The sequence below is a fragment of the Pleurodeles waltl genome, chromosome 3_1 (genome assembly GCF_031143425.1).
Source record: "Pleurodeles waltl isolate 20211129_DDA chromosome 3_1, aPleWal1.hap1.20221129, whole genome shotgun sequence".
In the NCBI taxonomy this organism is placed as follows: domain Eukaryota; kingdom Metazoa; phylum Chordata; class Amphibia; order Caudata; family Salamandridae; genus Pleurodeles; species Pleurodeles waltl.
The window spans coordinates 348,156,790-348,175,665 of record NC_090440.1 but is presented as its reverse complement, the minus strand read 5'-3'; the positions used below and the strand labels follow the sequence as shown (position 1 = coordinate 348,175,665).

At 42.5% G+C, this 18,876-nt stretch overlaps 1 protein-coding gene across 3 annotated transcripts in view; it reads right to left on the bottom strand.

The window, feature by feature from the left end:
• SLC12A1 (solute carrier family 12 member 1) overlaps nucleotides 1-18,876 on the bottom strand; it is a 372,378-nt gene that overhangs the window by 153,486 nt on the left and 200,016 nt on the right. For all 3 annotated transcript variants that reach the window (XM_069222497.1, XM_069222494.1, XM_069222496.1), the window contains exons 15-17: nucleotides 8,731-8,886; nucleotides 4,174-4,273; nucleotides 3,949-4,060 (exon numbers count right to left, since the gene is read on the bottom strand). In XM_069222497.1, coding sequence (XP_069078598.1) covers nucleotides 3,949-4,060; nucleotides 4,174-4,273; nucleotides 8,731-8,886 — 368 coding nt within the window. The remainder of the gene's footprint in view (nucleotides 1-3,948; nucleotides 4,061-4,173; nucleotides 4,274-8,730; nucleotides 8,887-18,876) is intronic.

Here is an 18,876-nt window from a genome sequence, read left to right as displayed (position 1 = left end):
TTTGGAATGGACCTCATTTCCCTCCATATGAACTTTCGATATATGATCCGGAGACATTAGACTCTATGGGGGTTATTACAACTTTGGAGGAGGTGTTAATCCATCCCAAAAGTGACGGTAAAGTGACGGATATACCACCAGCCGTATTACGAGTCCATTATAACCTATGGAACTCGTAATACGGCTGGTGGTATATCCGTCACATTTGGGACGGATTAACACCTCCTCCAAAGTTGTAATAACCCCCTATGACTTCAGAAATAAAATGATGATTAAGCTAAGATTTTATAAGAGAAGTTCTTTCTTGAATGAACTTTTTGTAATTTCTCCGTTTATTATTATGTTGATATTTTACTTAGGTGGTCATTACGACCCTGGCGGATTACGTCCGCCAGGGCCGCGGGATGCGGTGGCACCGCCGACAGGCCGGCGGTGCCCCGCGGGGCATTCTGACCGCGGCGGCTTAGCCGCGGTCAGAGAAGGGAAACCGGCGGTCTCCCGCCGGTTTCCCGCTGCCCCCAAGGAATCCTCCAAGCCGGCGCAGCTTGCTGCGCCGGCTTGGGGATTCCGACTCCCCCTCCCGCCATCCAGTTCCTGGCGGTTCTCCCGCCGGGAACCGGATGGCGGGAGGGGGAGTCGCGGGGCCCCTGGGGGCCCCTGCAGTGCCCATGCCAATGGCATGGGCACTGCAGGGGCCCCCGTAAGAGGGCCCCAAAATGTATTTCACTGTCTGCCTTGCAGACAGTGAAATACGCGACGGGTGCAACAGCACCCGTCGCACCTTCCCACTCCGCCGGCTCTATTACGAGCCGGCATCCTCGTGGGAAGGGAGTTTTTCTCTGGGCTGGCGGGCGGTCTTTTGGAGACCGCCCGCCAGCCCAGGGAAAAACTCATAATACCCTCCGCGGTCTTCTGACCGCGGAGCGGTATTATGGAGGGCGGAATTCTGGCGGGCGGCCTCCACCGCCCGCCGGAATCGTAATGAGGGCCTTAGGCCCTCATTCTGACCTTGGCGGGCGGCGGAGGCCGCCCGCCAAAGTCCCGCCGTCAGGTTACCGTTCCGCGGTCGAAAGACCGCGGCGGTAATTCTGACATTCCCGCTGGGCTGGCGGGCGGCCGCCTTCAGGCCGCCCGCCAGCCCAGCGGGAAAGAGGCTTCCACGATGAAGCCGGCTCGGAATCGAGCCGGCGGAGTGGAAGCTGTGTGACGGGTGCAGTTGCACCCGTCGCGTATTTCACTGTCTGCGCAGCAGACAGTGAAATACATTTAGGGGCCCTCTTACGGGGGCCCCTGCAGTGCCCATGCCAGTGGCATGGGCACTGCAGGGGCCCCCAGGGGCCCCGCGACCCCCCCTACCGCCATCCGGTTCCCGGCGGGCGGACCGCCGGGAACTGGATGGCAGTAGGGGGGGTCGGAATCCCCTCGGCGGCGCAGCTTGGAGGATTCCAACGGGCAGCGGAAAACCGGCGGGAGACCGCCGGTTTTCCTGCACTGACCGCGGCCAAAGCGCCGCGGTCAGAATGCCCTGCGGGGCACCGCCGGGCTGTCGGCGGTGCTCCCGCCAACCGCGAGCCTGGCGGTCACAGACCGCCAGGCTCGTAATGAGGGCCTTAGTCTTGATTTAGAGAAAGGTCCTACTGTATCTTTTTTCTGTTTTTAATGAGTGTGATTGCAGTTGTGTGAATGATCTTTTTATTTTTGTTTGGTCCCCAGGTTTCACAGACCGATTTATGTCTATATATGTATCCAGTATTAGATGAATTGATCCATATAAGTAAAGAAAATGATATAGGGCCTGATTACAACTTTGGAGGACGGTGTTAAACCGTCCCAAAAGTGGCGGATATACCACCTACCGTATTACGAGTCCATTATATCCTATGGAACTCGTAATACGGTAGGTGGTATATCCGTCACTTTTGGGACGGTTTAACACCGTCCTCCAAAGTTGTAATCAGGCCCATAATTCTTTGTATCTTTTTGTATGTTTATATTCTGGTGATTTCAGCTTGACTTGTGACTTCTATCAAACACAGAGATTTCACTCAGTGGAACTATTGTTGGAGGTGGGTTTTTTGTTCTTTCTTGTACATAATAGACCTTCTGGTCAAATATCATCAGCCTAAGAGATATTTGCTGGGTGAAAAAGGAAACAAACAATTGCCCTGAGCAAGTGGACTGTGGTGGTTATCATTTCAGTTCAGAGTCAGATGTATTAGTGTCCCACGCCAATATTCATATTCTAATTTTCTAGTAATATTTACTTATTTGTTTTTTAATGCCACTCTCTACGCTGGGACCACCGCCAAACTCCAAAATCGCCTGCAACGCATTCAAAACGCCTCAGCCCGCCTCATCCTCGACGTACCCCGCAACAGCCACATCTCCGCACACCTGAGACACCTGCATTGGCTCCCAGTCAGCAAAAGGATCACCTTCCGACTTCTCACCCACGCACACAAAGCCCTCCACGACAAGGGACCGGAATACCTCAACAGACGGCTCAACTTCTACGTCCCCACCCGCCCCCTCCGCTCCTCTGGCCTCGCACTCGCCGCCGTCCCTCGCATCCGACGCTCTACGGCGGGTGGGAGATCTTTCTCCTTCCTGGCGGCCAAGACCTGGAACTCCCTCCCCACCAGCCTCAGGACCACCCAGGACCACTCCGCTTTCCGGAGACTCCTAAAGACCTGGCTGTTCGAGCAGCGATAACCACCCCCTTTGTCCCTAGCGCCTTGAGACCCGCACGGGTGAGTAGCGCGCTTTATAAATGCTAATGATTTGATTTGATTTGACTCTATTGCCTTCTCTCTATCTCTGAGACCATCTGAGCCCAGGGGTCCATTATCTGCGTCAATGATTGACCAAAAGCTAAACCTCAGTTTTTGTTTGCTGGAATCACCTTTCCATGATTTGCAGTAGGGTAATAATATTAGGATATTCTTTTAACAGCACTTCAGTTTCTAGTAAGAAGATGCTTATTTATGTTTGTGTTTTGTAGATAAATGTGGCTCTACATACTGATGTAGTGTTCCTTCAGGGAACAACAATTCACTAATGTTCCACCAGCTGGTAGGTGCATAACACCCGGTCATGTGGGGTAAACATACAGGCTGGTGCATAATACCTTGACACATGGGGTAAACATACAATGAAAATACAGTTGCATATTGTAGTTTCAGTAGAAACATACTGAGGGACAGACAGGGAGAGTTTAAGGCGAGGAAGGTGATGCCATTGAGAAATATGATGGGAAGTATCTAGTCAATTAAAATCTGTCGGGAAAAAGAGATTGTAGGCTTCTTTCTGATTTCAGGTGACTCCTAATGCTGGAAAAGAGAATTCCAAAAGTCAACACCTTAACATTACTATATGTGTAGGTATGTATGTAGCATTATAGCAGATGAGAGTAATGGAAGGCTGCATGAGGCACCATGTTACTAAAACTGCAAATGGAGTGGTGCTAGAATTACTCCAGAGTGGGCCTGTGGTACATGTACTACTGTTTTGACATATTTAGGGCAGTAGTCATTTTAGCAGTGTAGTTTGTGAATGGCAATGATCTTACTCTTTTCTTGAGTAGGTGTTTGTATTAGCATGCCCTCCCCTAAACATCTCACCCCTCCCTCAATTCCTCCTTATTCCTCCTTACACCCCATTCAATTTAGTAATAGATATTCTCGGTTTTCCCACCACTCCTCTTAGTTCCTCTCACACTTACTACTAAGTGGAGATTTCTACCCATGAAGATTTCTACCCGTATGTTTACGAATTGCATTTTGTTATAAGCTATTAATGTTTACTGTAGTACTACTTTACACATTGCAAAATTCAATTTATGATGTTGGCCAATATCGCTTGTTTCCATCGCAAACAATGGTAATACTTAATTGCTAAGCACAACTTTATGGTATGATAATAATTGAAGATGTACAAGTCATTGCTTACCACAAACACTTCAGAACAGATGCAAAGGCCCATGTTCTTTGTAAATAAATGGGTTACATCTAGCAGTGCAGGTCTTGTCATCGGTTCTCCCGTTAGCACAATACATTGGGGCCTGCAATGAATCACAATGAAGTGAACATGAGTTGAAAGGTTTTGACGGCGATTTCTATGCTTAAAATGAAATAAAATTAGTCTGTGCCCTGGTTGTTTCCAAGCAATACTCACCTGAAATTTTTCACATGATTGTCCACAGCAGTCAAATCTAAAGCCGTATTTAATGCATTCACAAAGTAAAGTGCCTGTGTGGAGGAGCCCCAGTTCACGTCTGTGAAGAGAAATATACGAACATTGTATACACTTATATGTAAATGTACTCAATTCACTGTAAAGAAAGAAGTTAATTGAAAATCTCTTAAATACATGTGGATAATCATGTGGTCATCGAAGTTTCACAGGATCCTAAAGTCATCATCAAAAGACAGACAATACAGTTTTCTACTGTCACGGTGCTCGAAGGTGGCAAAATCCTGTATGTTGCAGCCACTATGGTTACTAATAGTGGCTTTGACTCTGGCTGGAGGAACTGCTGGACGCTGCGGTAATAGTGATGCAGTAACTACAGGTGGCACAAACTTTGGCTGAGGATCCAGAGGGGGCACATGCTTTGGCTAGAGGAGAAGATCACATCAAGACTGGAGGTGACATTAGTGATTAAGAATCCTGCTGCGGTAGAGGCCGATGGAAAGGAATTATGCAAAGAAACCCCTCTCTACTGCCCAGACAGTCCAGCAGTGCTAAATCGGCCCGTTTTTTCACTTAGGGTTGGGATTCCTACCGAGGCACTACAAAACCACTGCCAAACATCCAACTCCCTACCAGGGTAAATGGGAAATTGTGGTGTCCCTTTACTGGGGTGACTTCGTTCCCTGTGGTCATCCACAATCGGAGCAACAGCACACCGCCTCTACACTCGGGGTGCCTTGGGATGCATAGTCACCCATGCCATGAAAGGGCAGCATGTAATCTCACCTTCAATTTGCTAATTTCAATAATGACCCATAGGCATCATGAGTAAAAGGAAGATATAATTTATTCTTGATTTGAATCATGTCTCGTGATTCTACAGTACTATCCTAGTCCCAATGCACTTCGGAAAGACCTTCTTCAGGGTACATACATTTAAGAGAACATCGTGGAAATTAACTTTTAACTCATACAATCACATGCATGTACCAGGCCTCAATAATAACACAAAACAATGTGAAACCATTAGATTAACTAAAGTAAAACATGTGAAAGCATATATCTCGTGAAAACCTAAAGCATGAACCAAAAGATGAATTCAACATCTCTATCCCAAACCTCTTCACAGGCTTGGAAACACCGTGCAATTGCATGGCATGTATACACCCTAAACAACATCCCTACTGCACGCTGCTTCAGAAGCTTTGGGAATACCATGCTGTATGGCATGTATATACCATAAAGAACATCTCTACTGAGCGCCACTTCAGAAGCTGGGAAATACCATGCAACCGCTTGCTGTGTATACACAATAAACAATGTCTCTACTGCGCAACACTTCACGAGCTTTGGAATACTAAGAAACCATGCAGTGCATACATAATGAACAATTTCTCTACCTCAGACTGTTCCATGACTTTGCCGTGTGTACATCATAAAGGAAGTCTGTACTGCACACTGCTTCACGAGCTTGGAAACACCACAAAAATGCATACTGTGTATACACCATAAAGAAAATCTCTAATGTACACTGCTTTACAAGCAAGGAACTACCATTAAACTGCATTCTGTCTGTGCACTATAAACAATGTGTCTACTGCATGGTGCTTCAGTAACTTGGAAATACCATGCAACCACTTGCCGTGTATACACAAAAAGCAATGTCTCTACTGCAAACCGCTTCACAGCTTGGGAATATTATGCAACTGCATGCTGACTATACACTATAAACAATGTCTATAGTGCAGACCGCTTCACGAGCTTGGACACAGAATGCAAGTGCATGTTGTGTATACACCATAAAGAATGTCTCTAGTGCACACCGCTTCACAAGCTTGTAAGCAGCATGCACACGCATGCTAGGTATACACCATGAATAATGTGAAAAGAAAACTGAGGACCCATTTTACATGAACGTCAGTTCAGTTGAAACAGGGAAGTTTGGAAGCCTAACCAATAAAAGGTGCCCTTATCGATTTTTACTCAATCTTCCCAATTAACAATCAATCATATTTTAGTGATTCCTACCAGCGTTCTGTACATAAAGCCTAGGTTAAGACAAGGAAAATGCTAGTCTTAATCTGAGCATGGTGTGGCTCAACTACACCGGCCTTAAAATAGTAAAAGTATCACAGCGCTGGTGGAGGCAGTGAGTTGTCCACATTTGCATGGAAAATGCAAAAAAGTGATTGATGAAATATTTGAATTAATTTCAGCCACAGGTAATTACTCAGGCTGCATTCCAGTCCATTGATATTTTGCACACCATACCACCTCAGTTTGGACACAGCCAAACCCTCCAATAGGAACAGTCCAGCATGAAGTGCCAGGCCAGCTCCTCACTGAGCCGCAACACAAGCAACCTTGACTGGCTTCTCCATGGCTGGGGCTCATCAGTTGGGTGTAGTTTGTTTCCAGTGGCACAGTAAGCACATGACCTATGGATTGCAATTTAGGGGATTACATCAAACACATAAAAGATGGGAGGAATGTGTGCAATAAGTCTAACCACTGGCAACAGCTCAGGGAAGCATTCCAACCAATTGCTCTTTGCAACAATCGTTGCCACTCAATTATTACCTGCAAATACATTAAATATTAATATTTTGGGGTATCTGGGCAGATAGCTTCCCTTTTTCAGACAGTGCCATTAACACTTCTTTAGCCACTCTAGCTCTCCCCGGCCCAACCCAAAGATAACGTTTTCAACTGTTCGTAGAATTCAGAGAGCGGTATGGCAGTGAGCCACATCTGAATTAAATATAAAAGGTGGGAAACTATATTGATTTTGATAGCATTAATACGCCCTAACCATGATATATAGAGCCCCTGCCATCTAGCCAAGTTTGTCACTACTTGTAACAGTAATTAAGGCCAATTAAGTCAAATCTGAAAATGTTCACTAGATCTTACAGTATTTGATGGTGGACCCACCCAACTTAGAGGAATGCAGATTTTCAGCAACAACGTTTTAAAGATGGCACATGCTTATTTTTAAAATAACTGTTTGCAAAAGGCCCCCAATTCCTCTCTTGAAGGTAAGCACACCTTTGGTGCAACCGAACAGGATAGGCTGCAATAGGTGTAGCTGCAACAATGGGTAGTTCACTTTATCAATCAAGTGGCAGTCACCACACAGTTTTCTGCTTATGAAATGTTCTTAACTATGGTTGAAACCAGTAACGGTCTGATTTCAAATATTTATACCACACCCAGCAGTGAGAATGTCACCCCAAGTGGGGGGTACCAGTCCCTGTGGGAGGTGGACTCGGGGAAGGAATTTACTGAAACCCAATGGGACAAAATAAGTAAAGCACTAGCTAAGGATCTCCAGAGCCTAACCACTAGGGAGACAGAATAGAAAGCCATGATGCAGGGGTGTCTCACACCATATAGATTGCATGCTATCGACCCACCTATGTCAGACAGTTATTGGAGGTGCAGAAGTGAGGTGGGACCAATAGTACATATGCTGTGGGACTGTGCTAGAATCAAGGTATTTTGGAAAGAGGTGTTGAGCTATACAGACAAAATTGTGGAGAAACCATTTGCATATTCCCCCAAAAAATATATTTATGAGAGTAAATATGAGGTAATTTGCTTAGAAATAGACTGATTACTCATATGGTGGGTGCGGCTAAGCGTTTGATTGTGATTGTGTGAAGAAAAAAACAGAAGCCTCTCATGTCTCAGTGGACGTGGTTTTGCCACCTGAAATAACGAGACAATTAATGTGGACCGAAGTTTCAAAAAACTACCTGGAAGCACATGAGACAACGCAATTAAAATACGTAACATAATTGGCCTAGCAGTTCGTGGTTGACTGGGGATAGGAAGAACCTGCACGAGGAGAACTAAGGTTAACTACTCCTGGTTTCATTGTCTTTCAGGTACCAAAACCTACTCGTATAGACCAAATCTAACAAGTTATTTGACCATCGTGCTTCTCCAATAAAGTAGAGATTGCAGTGCCTGACTAGAACGGTGACATGACTAGAAACCACTGCTTTCAGTTTCTGCAGTTTAATATAAAAATACACAATAAGTCAGTATTCGCGTTGGATACAGGTAACAAAACTAGAAATTTGTGGACAGCTTTCAAGGCGTACTACTGGGAATGTTGGTGAATGGGTAAAAAGATCAAAGAACGTTCAGATGGAGATGTCAATCTCTGCCTGTACTTTTACCTGTGCTGTGCAACTACGACCTGTGTTTAATATAGCACTTATGTACATGGGAGGGTTAAGCTGTTCTGAGGAAAGCACAATATTGCCAAAGCAAAACAAAAGCAGAGGTAGGTAAAGTGATTTTCTTAGGAGCACGCAATTTTGTCAAGTAAGGAAGCAATGATTATATTTTAGGTCGCTATATTGCACAGGGAATAATGTAGCCACTAGAACAAGATAGTTTTTCAGTAGCTAGGACTGTAATCGCATTTCACTAGGCGTGGCTGTATTTATCTGTATTTTTCAATTTTGCCTCAAACATTAATGTTATGTGTAATACATCAACACAATAAAGCAGTTGTCATAATATCACCTGGCTTTTTGTATGTCACGTAGATGTAGAGAAAGAGCTCAATCGCATAGGTGATGAGAGCAGCCCACCAGTTGATGACAAACATGACACCACAGCACAGCATGGCTCCGAAAAGGGACACCCACATGTTGTAATATTTAAAAGCAGGTCTCCAGCCTGTGGTGAAAAAAATTAAATTGTAAAGATTCTCAACCAAATATCGTCTACACACATTAACATTATTGTGAAGGCTTGGACCAACACCCAATGTTACACAAGACACTCATTTTCTAGACTCACATGGACTTGAATTCTCAGAGAGATAGTCCTTTGTGCCATTCTTCACTACAATCCAATAGTCCACACCTTTCCCGTGGAAGATACTTCCTGGTAGCTGCCTCACGGTTGGTGAGTGGCATGCGCAAGGCCAGGGACTTCTTAAAGATTTTGGGGGCCCTGGGCCAAACATGCTTTGGGGGCCCCTGCTCGGAACCGCTTTGAATTTATGATACAATTTCAGCTCTTTCATGCCCTCCTTGAGCAGCAGCCCACTAATATTACTGCAAATAACCTGTTACATCCTCCCATTTCACATTTGTGAGGTTCTGTTTAGATCTAAAAGATTGTTTTTTATGGATGTTGCATGAAACATCAACAAAATTATCTGTAACGTCTGCAATAGTCTCTCACACATCACTTACATAAAAAATAAATGGGAGAAAAATGGCATAAAACTATATGTGTAAGAATTATTTAAGGTCACCAGGGCAGAACAGAGATGGCTGTATCAGTGGGCCCCTGAAAGGCTGGGGCCCTGGGCCAGAGCCCACTTTGTCCATGCCTTAAAACGTCTCTGTGCGAGGCAGACAGTACTTTACCCCTGCAGCAAATGGGATTATGTTCATGAGTGATAACCTTGAATAAAGATAGACCTAGAATGCGCAGGTCTAGAATGTGTAACGCAGGGGTGGGGATATCTCTGTTTTTCACAGTTCAAGAACCTTATGTTTTGACTGTTCAATAACTTCGATGGCATTAAAACAACCTGGCATAAAATGAAAAACATGATAAAAAGGTGTTAGAATGGCAGGTAACCGGCCTTCAATGTTTTTTCTTGTGAAAATTAACCTAATCTATTAGTTAACAATGTATTCAAGATTTTATACATAAAACATCAATTCCTTTGCCTACACAGCAGTTACAAATAACTATTACTGTCCATGCTTAACAGTCATAGTAAGGCCTATTACTAAAATCATCCTGCTTTATTATGCTGCTTGAACGCAGTTCTGCTTTTAATGTGGTATATTAAGCCGCATCTTAATTGACCACATTAAAAGCAGAACCGCTTTTATCCTAGAGGCCAACCCACTCATGATTGGTTTAAATCTTCACATGATTTCCACATTTCAAACACTGCTGATCAGACATGGTGAATTACAGGAGAATTACTAGGAGTTTAAAAGTGAAAACCACTTCAAAGACAAACTTCTACACCCGGCAGACCATCTAGGAGCACTGGTCCAAAGGAAAATTCTCAAGGAAGGTGGCCAAATTCGTGGAGCAAGATCTCATACCGTGGGCATCTATCCTGAAGAAACATGTTTCCCCTCTACCAGTCAATAAATCAATCTTCTGCCCCTTAATTTCTTAATTTTGCTGGGTAACCCTTTCTCAGTCCTTCTCCACACGGCCTGGATACAGGTAATAAATGCAATTATCATTAAATACAGTGATAAACATTTTAGGACCTTATTGAGAGTTTGTGGGATGAGATACTCCATCGCCGTGGCTGATTGCGGCATTACAAGTACTTTATAGCCTATTATATTACAATGGACAGGATATCTGTCACATTTTGACAGAGTATCCTGTCACCAAACTCTAAATAAGGCCTTTAGTTCCGAAAGGTTTTGTACCATAGGCCCAAAAGTACTAAGCCTTATTTCTCTGAGTCAGAAGGATACGTAGAACCCTTAAATCAAGATGATTGTTGCTCTAAAATTCATATTGAAAGCTTTATATTCCAGAAAAAAAGGGCACAGAGATCAACAAAGAATTCCCTTACTCAACTTTCACTGAAAGAATATGAACATTTGCTCTGTGGGGTTTAGGGGCCAATCACTCTTAGGTTGAGTGCACAGTGTATAAAGTAAAAGAAATGAGCTAATAATATGAAAACTTTTTGTTCTACTATGATAGTAACAATTCCCACCCTCACAAAGTGATCTTTAGAGGCATTTGAATCTCTGTAAGATTTAAATATTCGCTGCAGCGTCCAATTTCCAGGCTTATCTATCAACTTTAAACATGACTTTCCTTCCTACCATTGTCCAGTTAGGTTTGTGCATATTAGTCACAATCCATTGTGAACTGACGATTGATAGGCTATTTATTATTTTAAGGGCTTCTTTTGTGACTATATATCATATAATGACTACATAGTGCTGATGACAGCACACTGGAATTGTGAACAGTGATCATCTAGAAAGGTGTGATCCTATGTATAGGAGAAAGTGAGCAGGAGGATTGCTCCAGATCAGTCGACTGGATAAGGTAGATTCTTTAAAGATGTCAGTGTCAAGGTTCTTTATGAAGGCGATGAGGGTAGGCATTCTATTGCAGAGGCATTGCAGAAAAAAGTCCACTTCACTGTGATGAACTGTTTTTGTTTCTCACCAGGACAGAAGGATTGACCTATTAGAACTACCTATTTTGAGCATTTACCTTGGCCATGAGGGCTGTTCTGAGGATGTATCCTCTTGTTCCTCACTGAGTTAATGGAGTTACTTCCGGGCCAGGTTGATGTTTTCTGACTTTGTTTGAGGCATAATTTTCCCTTTCATTCTAGATCATCTGTAGTTTATGGATCTATTAATTGTTTTTGCACTATTTTAAACAGTGTAACTGATATTAGCAGAGTTTTGGTGATTGCCACTCAGTGCATCTTCTGCAGCAGTATCAGGCCCCACATGAGTATCGTGAGCTGGAGGGGTCTGGTACGAGAAGAACATGTCAACATCAAATATAAGTTCTTTAATTTCTTTACAGGTTTATTGTACTGTTGTGGCCAATCAAACAGGGATCTGTCTACCACATGGTTTTAGGCCACCAGTATTTCTGTCTTTGATGCACTGAAGTTTATGTAGTTCTCTTAGATCCAAATATATGTTTAAGACACACTGAGATCTTATTTCAGTGCTAAAGATGCTTATCATATCTGATGTGAATGTGAGAATAGCATGCATACATTTGAAATTATAATTGTGTTGCAAACAATCAATTATGTATTTTCATTTTTTATTTAAAATAATTTCCTTAGTTCCTTAAATACAGAACAATGAAGAATGAGTTTGAAGAGCTCATAGTAAGGCAAAGCAAATTTGATGTGTAGTAAAAACAGAAGGTGAATCAACTCAAATATCAACTGGGCACAGTCACCTTTAAATAACATCCTGACATTTAATTAGGACTTAAAAACAAATCTATGAAGTACAAGTGATGCTCATCCTAAAGTTACTATATTTTCATTTAGGCCCATCCAAAGACCAGGACGGTGTCCGGTTTCATCACTGATGGGGCAGATGAGTTCTAAAGTATTTCACCTAGAACCACAGATGTCCTTGTCATTTCAAGAAGTGGGAAGTGAGAAGTGCTATAGGGTTCGCTCACCTTCTTAAACAACTAACCATTCAAAAACAACAAGAGGGAACCCCCAACTGTGCTTTCCATAGCCACCCAAGGAGATTACCCTATGGAATCCTATTTAGAGGTCCATGAACGTAAGGAGGCAGGTGGCCCCTGTAGTCAAACTTTCATCAAAGGTGTCATCCCGGCCATGAACCTATTTGTTTCTTCCATCCACCGCATTTGGTTCCTCCTTGTGGGGGAGGAGAAAACAAATAGGTTTATGACTTGGAAAAGACCTTTGATTCACGTTTGACTACAAGGTTCTCCTTACCCTCACAAAGCTCTAAATAGAACACTACTAAAGAAATGCAAACATAGAGCTCAAAATGGGTCAGTATGTATGACATGTATGAGCATGATGAAGGGAAGTTTCACCATCAAATGCACACAAATAGAGTGTAACTGGATCCTTGTGAGGCCTTGACGAAAGCCAACAAGCCCATTGAGGCATTGGTGTGAAGGCTGAAACACATTGACCCAGGGATGCAGAAGATACTAATTTCTTTAGTGCATTCTCACCTGTGTTAAACTAAGTCAGGGTGCCCTTTGAAAATAAAATAAACCCTTAGAACACTCTAGGCTATTTTAAATCTAGGATCCCACTAAATACCCAAAGAGCTCCCTTGGATGCCCAGGTTGCCCATCCAGATACACTAGGCATCTGAATAAGTCCTTTATAATGAAGCATGTCACTTGGAATCCTAGTGAGTAAGAGTCCCCTTAACACCATAGAATGATCCCCTTGGGTTGATATGGAGAAATAGGCCAAGCATGGTAGGGGTTCTCTTTTGTCTATCCATTACCTATCAAGCCTTGACATTTTAATGCTCACTAGTTTCAACATGTTTGAATGAGCTGGATATTTTTTTCCTGACAAATTGAATATATTAGGCCAGATCATATCACTAAATGTATTTAGGTAACCATCACCAGATTGCAATTTAGTAATATCCATGTTTTAACCTTAATATTTATAATGATTAAAGTGTTTCAGCCAGTTGCATCATCCAGGGTTGTTTTATATTGGTATAGAAAGGACATGGGTCCATCTTGGGGAATTGCAGAATTCCTACAATTATGTGCATTCAATTTTATCTTACAATGCTGATTTTCTTTACTGGTCACACCATTTCCTTATAATATAGTGTAAATGTGGATTCCATGTTCTAAGGCTCTAAGTGGGTCACAGAAAGGTGTCATGGAGACTTTAAATAGGATTTGAGATAAAGCAATCACTTTGGAGGTCCAGGAGTAAATGAGGGTAGGTGAGAAGCATTGTATGTTGCCATTGGTCTAGATGGATTCTACTCCAGATAGGAACCAAGCTTACACAGGGAGTCCTCAGCATTCTCAGTTACTGCTGTACCCTGCTCTGGACCTAATATCTGTTGACAATCTCCCAGCAGCAGTCACAGTAAAAGCCCAATATCAAGAAAGCTTCTGGACTGGAAACTGAACTGGACACAAGAACGTGAAAAAAAAATGTTGTTTGTCTAGTTTCAGTGCAGGGTATTGTCAAATTATTTGCTGATTTGTGAATGAAGCATGACAGTGGATCTCTTTCTTTCATACATATGTGGAAAAAGTGCCCCACTTTAAGACAGTTGACAAAACCCGCCATGGACTCAGCTGTAAGATTTGAAGTTTGAAGGCTTCATATGACTTTACTTTTAGTATTTATCATGCTGTTCTGTATCTCCTGGAACCTTGGTATGAGTGGTATAAATATAGTTTTTTTGTCATTTAATTTGCTTCATTGTGTCCTTGGTTCATTTTTGTGTGCTTGGTTCACCTATCCATCTTTAAGCAGAGAGCATGTGATGCCTTTTTGTTTTACATAAATAACTCATCAGCAGACAGCAGGAGGCTTCATAAAAGGCCTCAATGTAGGAACCTAAACTATATAATATTTCCTCATTTTGTCCCCTTCATTTCCTCTTATTTATCCACACAGTGCTCATGTGGGTTTTGTAGGTGACTTTTATATACCCTTCTATTTTTTGACTCACTGACTATTACAAATGGGGTTAATAAGAGAGTTGTCTCTCTGATACCGGCAAGAAAGCTCCATTGCTTTAGTACCTGTGGATTACTGGATGAAAGAATGGTTAGAAGGCCTTGGTCACTGCTGATCCTCTCCGCTGTCCATCCATGTTCTGATCTGCTGTGTTACAATTTTGGTGAAATAATGCTTTAATTCCTTGAGACCAAAACATTTTGTAGTAGTTTATTGTAGCTGCACTGTCTGCATTAACTATGGGTGCCACATGGCATACTGATATTCTTGAATGGAGACCTATGTTGCCTCCTTGTGGTTGGCTGAGTAACAACAGACACACAAATACAAGGAAAATGGAAGACTCATTCAAGACAAGTGTCAGGTAAATTTTCTGTGTTGTATAATCAATAGTGATTTTTAGAATGATGCTGAGGGTGTTGCTTGCCATAGAAACATTATTTATTTAGCATTAACTTCTAACCCTTGATTATTATTAACAAACTTGTAAAACTGTTGGAAGATGTTGGGTACTGTGTTCGGGTGAAAAATGAAGCTTTTAATAACTGTATTATTTCCCATAGCTAAAGTGAGACATTCAGATGATTGCAAGAATTCAGGTAATGTATTGTATTTACTTTTATATAGCATTTTCCTACCCTTGTGAAGCCCAAAATGCAAATAGGTGAAAACATATTATGTTAATGTTAAGAAAGTGTGATGATTTTGGATTGTGGGAAAACTCTTTTCATGGACTGACTGGAGAAGCTCTTATCAGTGATTCATTGGCTGTGGAGTTGCTCCAGTGACACTGGATGTAGCATAAAAGTATGAATGTAGAGCTTGTGTCAAGCAAACATAGCAGAAAAGCAGCAGTGCAGAAAAATGGGTGTGAGCGATGAAAACACGATTCAATATTATTTACAAGGAGGATATCTTAAGTTGTTGTATGCTGTGGTGGTGCTCTTTGAAGAAATGGGTTTGCATAAGCTTTTTTAACTGTGGGAAGGTAGGAGCCATTTTGATGTAGATGGAGGTGTTTTTCCATATTTAGGGTTTGGAAACAGAGAAGGTCCGTCTCCTGGTCATTGCCTTCTTTCATCTCTTTACCTCCAGTATGGCAATGATTGAGCTCCTGTTTTGGTTCTGTCCATCTGAAGTGGTACCTGTTTCTGATGGCCTCATAGAAGATGAAGCTGGTCTTGAAGTGGATGCATGCTTGTAGTCGGAACCAGCATAATTCTTACAGTTATGGGGTGATACAGTTAAACTTCATCTGGCCACCAAAGAGACTCAGGCCACAGTGGTGTTGAGAAGGCTGATGAAAAGAGGGTTGCCCCCATTCAGGTGGGAGTGAAATAAGGCTTTCATTGTTACCCTGAAGTTGGATTTGGGTAGGGAGGTTTTCAATTGTTTGGAGAAGAAGCGCTGATACCATTCTGTTTCGTTTTCTTGGTGATGTTTTCTTCAAGGAAGCACTCTATGTTGAGGGTGGATCGAAGACATTTAACATCAACTGTCTGCTAGAGCAGTGGTTCCCAAACTGTGCGCCGCGGCACCCCGGTGCGCCATTAGAAGTTGCCAGGGGCGCCACGTGCATTTTGGAAACATGACAGGAACAATTTAAAAGATTTATGTGCAGTTTATAAATTATCTCTTAGGACGAGGTAAACAGTCTTTTGCGGCGAGTAACTAATTTGGCATTTCATGTGGGGGAATTACACAATCAGAGCCTTCGCTTTTAAGGCTTGCAATGAGTGCAGCAATTGCGAAGACAGCAGTGTGATCAGGCCATGCTCATTGAAGTGCGCACATCCGACGTGTTTCCCTGAAGTTCCTTGTCGAATTTAGGAAAATCAGGTAAGTATTATTATAATAATTAGGAGAATCTAGAGTGAGAGATAGGGCACGACAGGACCGGAGATTTCAGGAATGCTCAGAAAATTCTCCTAACCAGCACCGGTGTGGTAATTAAATGTGGCTCCTCTTATCCTGCACTTCATCTAGGCGGCTTTGATAACAGTGTTTACAGAGTCTTATAAACGACAGAATTATTTACAATGATCCAGTTTCTGCTTCACAAAACCTTTCCCCTGGGAGCCCCCCGTCCGAAAAACAGGAAAATAGTTTATTTGGAATGAACCAAGTTAATTTGCTAGGAGAAGTCAGGGTCAAGTTGCGTGCACTCCACGGCCTTGCAGGGGAGATTTATGATGCACCATTGATGTTAAAGAAAATTCTTAATTTTTGTAGCATGTCGCTAAATACAATCACATTTACATATTTACATTTTTATTACTGAATTGTTTGCGCCCAAAAAAGAGACAGTAGTATGAACTTTTATGTAACGGGGCTATTTTTACTGATTTTAAGTATAACTACTGGAGCACATGATCTGTTTCCATGCCTCTGCATTTATTTTGTTGAACTACAAAAAACTGAAATGAGTTATTTCAGTGTCGGCCAATCTGGTTGGTCATGACACCCTTTTCTCATTATAAAGCACACCTTTCCTTTTTTCCCCATTTGTGTTTAAAAAATGCTATTTGAATTGTCCAAAATAAATTATAGGCCAACAGTCCTCCCTTACTTGCATGCCCAAATCAGATTACTTACTGAGTCTTGCTGCCAAGGAAAGGCAATTTTCATTGGGAGGCCAGAAAAACGGCTATGGGAGGTACAGACCGAGTGGAACTTGGAAAGCACAGTTTTCAAAAGCTGAAGGCTTTGAAATAATTTAGAAACTGCAGAGTGTGAGTGTGAACAACAGTGCTTAATTTGTAAATAAAAATGTGCTGGTGCCCAAAGCCCTCCTCTTAAACATGTGGCTGCTGCAATTAAATGTGGGAAAATGGAATACTGCGGCAGTGTAATCCTGAAGCCATCTCAAGCCTCTTCAATGATTTTAAAGCCACTCCCTGCCCCTTCAGCTCACTCTTGCAGCTTTCTGTTTTCTCCCATTGTGACATTATTTTGTTTTTCTCTTTTCCTCAGTCTTTCCCATATGTGTCTTATGTGTCTTTTGCTCGCAGTAAATGCTTGAGGCAGAAAAATAAGTGCCGGCCCTCAAAAATAAGTGCTGGTGCTGTGCACTGGAAACAAGCACAAATTAAGCACTGATGAATGATCAAGTACTGTTGCTAATTCATGGAAACATTTTTGGCCCTTAATATTGTATTGTTTCTGACTTAACTGAATTGAAAAAAATTCTTAAAGTAAACAACTTATATTTTTATTTTGTTACCAATACCTTCATCGCCTTCATCCCAATTATTTGGAGGGAGAAAAATTGAAGTACTCCTGAGGCTGGGCTTACATCACCTACTCGAATAAAAGTGACATAATGGGGAGCCGCGGGCAATGGCCAATATAGGTGAAGGGAGCCGCGGGCTGAAAAAGTTTGGGAACCACTGTGCTAGAGGAAAGATGTCTACATTCCAGTGAGATGGTCAAGTTTTAATCTATTGTTATTTGGTGCTGTGGGCTATAAGGAGGAAGTCTGCCTTATTAAGTTGACTGTTAGGTATGTGCTTGCCATCTAGTTTTGGATTAGAGTGAGGCATTAGTAGAATGACTCTCACTTCCTGCTTTTGTCTATGATTCATTGTCATTCCGGAGGGGGGAAGCAATTGAAATGTTTCAAGAGCTTGGGTGCTAACGAGTAGCGTTTCCCCCAGATGTGATTAACCTGACTTCACTCCATCATGCATTAACGCCTGTGGCACAATCTATGGCTACAGCCACCTGGCATGTAACCTCGTCACGAACCCATCGTCTCCAGCGGCCCATTCCCATTTTCACAGCCACAGTTTCTGTACTCCGAAAAACAACTGATTCACACATAGTACCGGTTTTCTGTGTACGCTGGGAAAGCATGCAGTGATGTCACATGTGCCCTACCAGTTCTGTGCATGCAAGGGAATGGTACACTCTGCTGCTTCTCTCTGCACAAGGTCTGACTCCCTCCTGTGGCCTATGCTGCTCCCACTTTGATTCTTGTGCTGCTCCCGCTGGCACGTTCAGCTTAACACATCCCATACCAAGCTCCCTCTTGCATCCTACACTGCTCTGTTTACATTGCCAATTGTTTTGCCTTTGTACAGAAGGAAGCTGTTCTCCTAGCTTGCTTCACTAATGCACTTTAGAGTTACTGAGATGTGTACTATTGCCATCTATCTTGCAACACACAAAACAGCTGCAGGACAGTGTATACTTCCTTGCTCAGAGGACAGATGTCTGTAAATGTGTGAAACACAGGACAGCACTTACTGCCACCCATGCACTACACCTTTCTTGTATTCCTGAAGCTGATGAAGCAGAAAAAGAAAGACTGGACGCGCTATCAAAGCCTGCAAACATATTTGGAATATAAAGAAGCCAAAATATTTGGCATTGCCAATGCTTCATAAAAAATGCATACAGCACAAATACCAGAAGATGAAACACAAATATACTAAGATATCCACATACCTTAAGGGTAG